This window comes from Microcaecilia unicolor, chromosome 6, assembly GCF_901765095.1.
Source record: "Microcaecilia unicolor chromosome 6, aMicUni1.1, whole genome shotgun sequence".
NCBI lineage: Eukaryota > Metazoa > Chordata > Amphibia > Gymnophiona > Siphonopidae > Microcaecilia > Microcaecilia unicolor.
In genome coordinates, this window is record NC_044036.1 from 279,187,938 (window position 1) to 279,198,527 (window position 10,590).

The following is a 10,590-nucleotide window of genomic DNA, read 5'->3' on the forward strand; positions in this document are numbered from 1 at the left end:
CCCGGGTGCATGCCTCTGGGGGGGGGGGTGCCACGCGCCGGTCAGCAGTCGTCCGTTTCCATGCTCCCTCTGCCCCGGAACAGGTTACATCCTGTTCTGGGGCAGAGGGAGCATGGAAACGAACGACGCTGACTGGCGCGCGGCACCCCCCCAGCGGCGTGCACCCGGGGCGGACCGCCCCCACTGCCCCCCCCTTGGTACGCCACTGTTCGGCTTACCCATCCCTTCACTGCTCCCCATTTTCACCCTCCTCAGCATGTCAGACTCCTTTAATTGTCAGATTTAACTCATCTCTCACTTTGTGACTCCCCATCCCCACAGGCTTGGACTTTTTTCACTGCTGAGGTTTTCCTGAGGCCAGGCACCCTCTCCTCAATCTTTCTTACTTCTTCAGTCTCACTCCTCCAGTCACTATCATCCCTCTCTTCAACCCTTCAAGCTTCTTCCCTCCACCATGACCTCCTCTTTTTTTTCAGCCTATCTTTCTTGTCAGACCCCTCTTCTCTCAGTTTCACATCTTCTTCACCTCTCTGCTCCTCTTTCTCTTCAGCCAACCCCTTACCCTCTTGTCTTATGACAGCTATGCCCCCTCTCCTGCTTCATTCCCTTCTCTCAGCTCTGTTTTCCTCTCATAACCTACACCCGCATCTCAGTCCCTTTTCTCCTCATAACCCATTTATCCTCTTCCAGTTCTCACTGCCTATGTCTATGCTTCCTCTTCACTATCCTCACTCTTAGCCCTCTTCTCCATTCCCTTTCCCTCAAGACCATTTCCTCCTCTCCCAGCCAGGATTCCTTCTTTAGTTTTTCTCCTAGGCCCTCTGTCACTTCCTCTGCCGTCTTTCTCATTCCCTGCTTCACAGTTCCTCTATCCCTCTCTCCACCTTCCTTGCCTTCCTCCGTCCCTCTGTCCACTCCTCTTCCAGCATCACTGTCAACTTCTCTTTCAACCCCAGTTTCACAGTTCCTTTCTCTCTCTCTCTCTCTCTCTCTCTCTCTCTCTGTTTTTCCTTATCCTCTTCCAGCACCTCTGTCAACTTCTTTTTTAGTCCTTGCTTCACAGTTCCTCTGTTCCTGTCTCAGCCCTTCCTTCCATCTTCTATTCCTTTGTTACCAACTCTACCAGCACCTCTGTCAACTTCTCGCTTACCCCTGCTTCTGCCCCTTTCTCTGTCTTTCCTTGTCTTCCTCTGACCCTCTACCAGCATCTCTAACACTTCATTTCCTTTTCTGGTGCTTTTCTCATCACCTTCCCCATCTCTATGGTAAACCAAGGGCAGGAAGCCTTTCTGTCCTACACTGCTGCCGCTCTCTCCTCCTGCCCTTGTAGCCCATCAGCCAGCAGTAGATAGATAACTGGCTTTGAATATCAGGCCTTGTGAACCTCTGATTCTATTAAATCCATAGAATAAAGCACTGTGCTCTTTATCAGTTTCCTAACAGGACAAATTGTGTAATTTTTGGACAACAGGGCAACAAAGACAAGGGAAAGGACCATGAAAAGTCTTCAACCGTGGCTCACTTAGCCCTGATGCTGCAGTTCCTTAAAAAGATGAAGACTGCCTTATTTCATAAGTTTGAATGTGACCCGCTTAACATGATTTCAAGCCCTACCAGTGCAAAATGTCCAGAAGGCAGTGCCTTGGCTCTTCACCTCCAGCAAGCACTGGAAGTTACAGGAGATCTGGAAGTGGACTGCAATTATACAGGATCCAGTGCAGAAGATGAGCTCAAACTGCAAAGGCACACAGTTAACCAAAAAATTGCTGGGTTGCAAGATAAAGTGCAAGTGTTTGAAAACATTGTAACAGTCCTCAATCGGGAGATTGAAACATCAAATATAGCGATTGTAAGCTTTCAGCAAGAACATGGACTTAATCAGAACTTAATCAGAAACCTGGAGAAGAAGGTAAAACTCTACTGTATGATAGAGGAGCTGTGGATGCATGGGGTAATTTCATAGGGAGCCTAAAGAAAACGCACCTTTTTTTACAATAAAGGTAACATAGGAGTCCCAGAACCAGCCCCAGCTGTGCATAAATGCACTCAAATGAATTTAATAAAATTGTGTATGTGTGTGTGTTCCAAGTATGTATATGCTGTTCCCAAACCTGTCTAGGGGAACCCCCAACCAGTCAGGTTTTCAGGATATCCACAGTGAATATTCATCAGCGATATTTACATGCACCTCCTCCATTGCATGCAAATCTCTCTCATGAATATTAATTGTGGAGATCCTGAAAACCTGACTGGCTGGGGGTTCCCCCAGGACAGGTTTAGGAACCACTGGTATAAAGTATGTGCGTGCATTGCAACTCCACCCAAGCTCTTTCTAGATGACATTCCCAGGATTGCCTATACATACACTGAGGGTAATTTTATAAGGGTGCATCTAGCAACATCGCCAGTTGTGGCCCTTGGGTGCATGGACATTTACACTAGCCCTAGAACTGGTATGTCTGCACTAATATTTGCCAAGTATGCATGTACTTTCTAGTATTTTAGAATTTATACACTTACAGACATGCTCTGCCCAAACTTCACCCCTGTGCAGGCCACCATCTCAAAGCATGTACTTTTGCATCAGTCAGTATTTTCTAGGAGATCATTTATGCACAGAAGTGGCCACATCTGCACAAAAAGAACTAAAATACCTCAGTGGGAGTGTACTTTAGCGCTTAAATTATGTGCCCCCCCCCCCACTAATAAATTACCTGTATTGTGTAAACACAGGTGTATACACGCATAAAGAGAAATTCTATAAAGGACACCAATTGTGTGCACAGTGTTATAGAATGTATACCTGTGTCATTTCTATAGCAGGTGAAAGAATCAGCATCAAGAGTCTTCAAAACTGGGGCTAGTCTTTAATTAATGGACCCAAAGTGGGCCGTGTTTCAGTGCCAGCGCCTGTGTCAGGGGTCGTCTGAGGAAATAAACAGATAACAATAAACCCAACGTTAGGGTTAAAACTGATGCAATGACCAAGGTTATGGACCATGAATTAAAGACTAGTCCCAACTTTGAAAGCTCTTGGTGCTTTTTCTTTCACCTATGTGTTGTGTACTTTGACCGTCTCCATGTTGCCATGCTGAACACTTATGGGGGATGGCCTACAAAAATTGGGACAATGTCTTTAGTTCTATAGCAATCATTTTCCATGTGTAAAGTATTATTTACACAATGTAGACGAGTAATTTCATAAGGAGATACCTAGTCTGATTCATCTTCCTAGCTGTAGACTGAGGGGGCACCATCTAATTGACAGGTGCCTAGGTGTCTATCAGGCGAATTTTCGAAAGAGAAGGACGCCCATCTTCCGACACAAATCGGGAGATGGGCATCCTTCTCTCAGGGTCACCAAAATCGGCATAATCGAAAGCCGATTTTGGGCGTCCTCAACTGCTTTCCGTCCCGGGGATGACCAAAATTTACGGGGGCATGTTGGCACTGTACCGAAGACGGGACTGGGGCGTGATTTAGAGATGGGCGTCCTTGGCCGATAATGGAAAAAAAGAAAGGCGTCCCTGACGAGCATTTGGCCGACTTTATTTGGTCCATTTTTTTTCCGACCAAGTCTCGAAAAGGTGGAGGACTCCCGCTCAGCTTAGAGGGAACAGTTGCGGGAATTAAGTTAGATTTTACTGCATCTTTAGTAAAGTGAGCCCTATGTTAAAAATAGGTGCTTTTTTGAACTTTTCATCTAGGCACCCTGTTATAAAATTACTCTCCACGTGTCTCTATACCAGGCCTTCTCAACCCAGTCCTCAGAGCACACGAAGTCCCATCGAGTTTTCAGGATATCCATTGTGAATATGCATGAGATAGATTTGCATACCCAAGGAGGACGTGCATGTCAGTCTATCACATGCATATTCATGGTGGATATCCTGAAAATCCGATGGTGTGTCCTGAAGACTGGGCTGAGAAGGCTTGCTGTATACAGTGCTGTATATGTCAGGCATGAGCAGCACAAATCATGACAATAATGATAATTATAACATTAACATAATCCCACAATCTGATAATGGTACCTTGTTGAAATGAGAATATTGTTTTCCTTTCAGATTGCAGACCTACAGAGGTCACTGGCACTCAAAGATGTGGTTCTGAGTGGACTACACATGCACTATTTGGCCTCTGTAGAAGCATCCTACGATGGGATATTTTTGTGGAAAATCCCTGAAGTTAGCAGGAAGTGTCAGGATGCCATCATAGGAAGACATATAAGTTTGTGTTCACCAGGTATGTCAAGCCTACAATGAGAGCCACTGGCTAGATGCAGTTTGTAAGTGCCCCTGAGCCACCAGATCGATATTAGTAGTCCTGATAATTATTTGGCTTGTATGTTACTGTGAAATACCTGAATACAATTATTTACTAGATTTGGGCAGCCGAAAATGTTCATTTTGTGCCATTTCTATGTCATTTAGGGGAATGTTCTTTTTTGTTTGAAGTTCTCCTCCCTTTTTGTTGTAATGGGAAATGACACAGATTAAACATTTTCAGGGCACACTTTCCATGCCACCCCCACTCCCCATAGACCCCTCAAAACTCCCCATAGCTCCCCCCCAGTCTAAGCTGAATATCCATGGTCCAGCAGTATATGTTGAGGTAGGAACAATACACTTTCACTCCTGTCCATTGCTGTGCCACATCCAATATGGCAGTTGTAACTTTTCACCATAGTCTCCTGGCGCTACAATGACACCTAGTGCAACAGCAATACTATAGCGAAAGGTCATGATCCAAACAAACCAAAAAATAGGGGACAGTCTATGGTCTTTCAAACGAACAAGTGGATCCACAGGAGTCAAATGTTTAAAATGTAGGGTTGCATATCAATTGAAAACATGAATCGCACAAATACTAATCTTGATTAACGTTGTTAATCGCACGATTAATCACATAAAGCATTCACCCTCACATTTCCTCCTGTTCAGTGCAAAATATAGACAGCAGAAGTAAATTCTCAGAACTGACATGTTTCAATTACTAAACTGAAAATAAAATCATTTTTCTTATCTTTGTTGACTGGTGAATTTAATTTTTCTAATCATCTTGTTCCCTGTCTCTGGTTCTGCTTCCCTCTCTCTGTGCTCTGAATTCTGTTTCCAGGCCCTCCTGTTCATTCGCTATTTCTTTTCTCTCATCCTTTTGCTTTACTCCTTGCCCTCTATCCATCTTTCACATCCAATTTTCTTCCATTTTTATGCCTCCTTCTCAAATCTATCTAATTTCTAGCTCTTCCCTTTCCCTCCATCCATGGGCTGCATCTTCTCCCTTCTTTCTTCTCTTCTGTTCCCTGCTATTTATATGAATTTCCCCTGGCTTTCCTTCTCCTACCCTTTGTTCACGTCCACCATCTCCCTTCTTTCTTATTTTCTTTCTTTCATCCCCATTTCCACATCTATCCCTTTCTTCCCCTGCCATCCAAAATCACCCCTTTTCTCCCTCTTTCCCCAACCATTCAGCATTGCTCCTTTCTCTCCATCATCTACCATCGATCCATCTCTCTCTCTTTCCCCTCACCTTTCAGCATCATCTCTGTCTGTCTCTCCCCCATCATTCAGTATCACCCATGTCTTCCCTTTCATACACCATCACCATCCAACATTGCCCCTTTTTTCTGTCCTGTCCCCCAACCATCTACCATCATTCTGTCTCTCCTCCTGTCCCCACCACTGCTAAAAACCATCATCCCTCATTGCTCCACCTCTCTCTCTCCCCATCCCAACCATCTATTATTGCCTTGTTTCCCCATATCCTGTTTTGCCCCATCTTTACCCCTCCCCATAGTCTGCATTGCTTTGTCTCCCCTCCACCCCATAGTCTGCACTGCTCTGTCTCTCCTCACCCCCTACAATTTGCACTACTCTGTCTCTCCTCAACCCCCCATAGTCTGCACTGCTCCATCTATCCTCACTCTCCATATCCTGCATTGCCCCATCTCTTCCACGTTTACTACAACTTGTAACATTCTCCTTCAAGACTTTGTAATTCTATTTTCTATGTAAGCCGCATTGAACCTTCTATTTGTGGGAAAGCGCGGGGTACAAATGTAATTAATAATAATAATAATAATAATAATAACATAGCATTAACATAACCTCTGCACATACAACTCCCTGGGAAGATATCCGGCATTTCATTTACTAAAAGGCATTGCATTTGTTCAAGATTGAAATCTGAGTGTTGCTTTAATTGAGCTTTGGTTTTGGCCCTCTTCCAGATGAGCAAAAGGGATTATCCAGCCATCCTTGCAAGAAAAAATACCTTTTTGAATACTTTTAGCAAGTTTGCTTGTACTCTCAAGAACAGATCATGCAATGTGTGTGCATGTGTGATGGTCACATTTTCATTGCTGCCCTCACAGTCCAATCAAATGCCAACTTGTGTGATACATGTCCAGTACTTGTGCTAACCTTGACAATCTCTGGTCATGAGAAGCCTATTAAAACACTTTCATAAACAACACCTTTAGAAAATACTGATGTTTTTAAAAATGTGAATAGCTTTTTGCAGTGTTGCACATTGCATAAAGGGAAGGTTTATTTTATTTAAATAGTGTTCAGTACTGACAGTGGTCTCTCTGTCTTTCAGCTTTCTACACTGCCAGGTATGGCTATAAAGCATGCCTGAGGGTCTATTTCAATGGAGATGGGGTAGCTAAGGGAACACACGTTTCTCTCTTCTTCGCCATCATGAAAGGAGAATATGATGCTCTGCTTTCCTGGCCATTCAAACATAAGGTAAAAGGAAGCCACCTTTCCCTTCTTGTTTAATTAATGCCCGCTCATTCAGAGCACAAAACAGCAATGCTGAAAAGAGATCTCAATAAATTAAGTGTAGATCTCTCAGTCAACTGATTTAGGAAGGCTGAGATTAGCATTTGGTTCTGTTCTGATCAGCCAAAATCTGGATCAAGTCCATGGCGAGTTCAACTGTGATGGGGTCTGAAAAAAGCCTGAACATGTGAAGTCTGGAACTCTTGAACCTCTTAGGACACACCCAGCCTGTCGGAATTTTCAGGATATTCACATGCATATGAATGCATTGCCTCTTAATATGCAAATCCATCTTGTGTTCTGGGATCTTGCCAGGTACTTGTGACCTGGATTGGCCACTGTTGGAAACAGGATACTAAGCTTGATGGACCCTCAGTGTGTCCCAGTATGGCAACACTTACTGTATGTTCTTATGTGACTATTCACTGTGGCTATCTTGCCTGAGTCTGTCCCAAGGCCTGGATTGAGAACTACTGCTTTAGAAAAAGATAGAAATACTTCTAAAAATCATGGAATTTGAGATCTCTTTACTTACTACAGTGCCGTAGCGAGGGCGGCTGATACCCGGGGCAGGTCGCTGCTGCACACCCCCCCCCCCCCCCCGGGTGCAGCTTGGTGCACCCCCCCTCGGCACGCGCACCCCCCCCAGGAGCGCATTCTTACCTCTGATGTAGGAAAGGAGATGGGTGGGAGGGCCGCTCCGCCCTGAGTGCACGTCACTGGGAGCTGCGTCGGCTCCGCTGGTTCCCTGCTCTCTCTGCCCCGGAACAGGAAGTAACCTGTTCCGGGGCAGAGAGAGCAGGGAACCAGCGGAGCCGACACCCCCCCCAGCGGCGTGTACCCGGGGCGGACCACCCCACCCCCCTTTCCTATGCCACTGATTTACTAAGGCTTGTAGTAATCATGACTAATGTGGGAGACCATTCAGCACACAGACACAGGCTATCACTGTATACTTTTCATTGGACCACAGTGGCTTTCAACCCAGTCCTCAGGACACACCTGGCCAGTAAGGTTTTCAGGATTTGCACAATTAATATGCATGAGATAGTACTGCATACAGTAGAGGTAGTGCATGCAAAACCTGATTGGTTGGGTGTGTCCTGTGGACTGGGTTGAGAACACCTGGGCTAACATAAGAGCTGTCCACAGATGAAAACAGGCAGAAATGTTTTTCACACCACATAAAACCCTCTGTAGAAGAAGTAGCAGGTTTTGCAAGAGCAGTCCTACTTGGAGTCAGTCAGGTCCAAACAAGTTAGGTTTCCGTTGTATAGGCATCATAAGCAAGATAAAGAGGTAGAAGCAGAACTTATAGGAGATGGGATCCAGTACAGAGGCTGGTGGTGAACTCAGGTAGAAGTTAATTTTGGCAGATGCAGAACTGGTAGTATGAATCAAGCAGCCTTCAAGTTTCTGGGATCAATTTCTTTGTTCCCAGAAGCCCCTTTACAAAGTCAGAAGACCAATTTGTTTCCTCAGGGATGTGCCCTGACATTGATCTCATACCTTCTGTTACTCAATCTTTCCTGTGCCATAGGTTTGGCTTCAGGCTGGAGAATCAGTCTGCTTCTTCCCTCATGCCCCATCACTAGCTAAACCTAATACCTATATTGTCACAAAAGTCCATGTATGATAATATCTCTAGATACATCAATAAAAGATATCAGCATAAACAGGATCCAGTCTTTCCCAGGACAAGTATAACAAACTCAACTGGACCCTAAAATCATGAAGACAAAAAGAGCTATTCATTCTCATTCAGTCATGTGTACAAGTGAAGCACTCAGATTTTATACAGGTTCCATTGTTTGGTCTGGGCTTGGAGATAATAAACTTCATGACACTGAATACTTCCTTTTTTAAATCTGCTTGTTATAAAAAAAATAAGTTTCCATAACATTTTTTTTCAGGTCACTTTTATGTTGCTGGACCAAAATAATCGAGAGCATGTGATTGATGCCTTTCGCCCAGACCTAATGTCCGCATCCTTCCAGAGACCAGAGCATGACATGAACATTGCAAGTGGTTGCCCCATGTTTCTACCCCTGACCAAGCTACAGTCTCCCAAGCATGCCTACGTCAAGGAAGATACGCTTTTTATAAAGTGTATTATAGACACACATTCATGAAACCGTGAGCTTCTGGGAGATGGTGCACGGGCAGATCTTGCTTCATGTTTTAATAGCCATACCACAGCCATCAAAATTACATATACATATTTATATTTAATTTTCTGCTTATTTATGTACTTTCATTGAATAAAGTAAAGATACACCATTCTTTGCTCTCCTTTCCTGTTCTAGCATCCTTTTTGGTCTTATACAACAACCCATCAGATCCAGAACTGCCAAGTTGCCCAGATCCAAAAGGATGATTTCTGGCTAGTCCTGTATTTCTGACAACCCCCCACCTGGTACATTATGGGTTCGGTAGTGCTGTTTTCAATGGGTAGAATCAGAGACTACAAATCCCACAGTACATTGGGAATATAAGTTCAGAACCAGGACTGGCCAAAATGTTTCCCACTTAAAACTGGGTAACTTGGCAGCTCTGAAGATCCTGTCTGACTTCCTAGGACACTATAACTGGGCAGCACAGGTGGACATGTACAATGACTTGCAATAGTCTTCACTCCCTTGCATATTTTTCATATTCAGCTGTCTAAACTGCAATCCAAAATTCATTATTGCAGTGGTTCCCAAACCTGGTCTTAGAGGCACCCCAGCCAGTTGGGTTTTCAGGATATCCACAATAAATATTCATGAGAAAGATTTCCATACACTGCCTTCACTACATGCAAATTGTTCTTATGAATAATCATTGTGAATATCCTGAAAACCCAATTGCCTGGGGTGCCTCCAGGACCAGGTTTGGAAACCACTACATTAATGTAGGAGTTTGTTTCGCTGATCTAACACAACACAGAGCTGCCAGATTACCCAATTCTAGGAGGGAGACCTTTCGGCTAGTCCTAATTTTGAACTTACTGTACATTTCCAGTGCAGTATGGGACTTGTAGTTCCCGATACTACCCATTGAAATCGGTGCTGTAGTGTCCATAATGCAGCTGGATGAAGTTGTCAGAAATTAGGACTGGCCTAAAATCTCCCTCCTAGAACTGGGTAACTTGGAAGCTTTGACAACATATCATACATTACATCGGAGTCTTCTAGCCTGCGTATACCTATATAGTTCAATGCGGATAACAAAAGAGAGCTAGAGCATAATTTAGGAAGTCACAATACAATAAAAGCCAAGAACACACACCTAAATCAGGTTATAAACTTCACAAATAAAAACATCTTGTCTCCTAAACTGATAATAATTTCTGATCTAAGTGACAAAGGTAGCGCATTCCAAGACAAAGCAACCTGATATGACAAATTCTATTAAACTGTTTTTAGACTTCAGATGCCTAACTGATGGAAATGTTAATAACAGCTGTTTCCTTAGACTGTGCACTATATTGCCAGTTAAACATTGAAAATAAGACTGCATATATTCTTGCAAAGTACCATACAATGCCTTGTGAGTTAAAATACAAATCTTAAAATATAGTCTAGTCTAGCATTTATAGGGAGTCAGTGCAGTTGTAAAAACAACGGTGTAAGTTCGGAAAAAAATCAACCTAACAGCTGCATTCTGTACCACTTGCAACCTATGTTTCAAAATTGTTATCAGTCAACATAGATTGAGTTGCAGTAATCAAGCTGTAATAACACTGGAGCTTGAACAAGAAGTCTAAACGTTGACTGATCAAAATATTTGCGAACAACTCTTAACTTCTTTAACAACAAAA

At 43.7% G+C, this 10,590-nt stretch overlaps 1 protein-coding gene across 2 annotated transcripts in view; it reads left to right on the forward strand.

The window, feature by feature from the left end:
• TRAF1 (TNF receptor associated factor 1) overlaps positions 1 to 9,068 on the forward strand; it is a 47,768-nt gene extending 38,700 nt beyond the window's left edge. For both annotated transcript variants that reach the window (XM_030207578.1, XM_030207579.1), the window contains 4 exons: positions 1,472 to 1,909; positions 4,068 to 4,245; positions 6,604 to 6,752; positions 8,702 to 9,068. In XM_030207578.1, the coding sequence (XP_030063438.1) occupies positions 1,472 to 1,909; positions 4,068 to 4,245; positions 6,604 to 6,752; positions 8,702 to 8,920 (984 nt within the window). In that variant the 3' untranslated portion in view covers positions 8,921 to 9,068. The remainder of the gene's footprint in view (positions 1 to 1,471; positions 1,910 to 4,067; positions 4,246 to 6,603; positions 6,753 to 8,701) is intronic.
• The last annotated feature ends 1,522 nt before the right edge of the window (positions 9,069 to 10,590 follow it).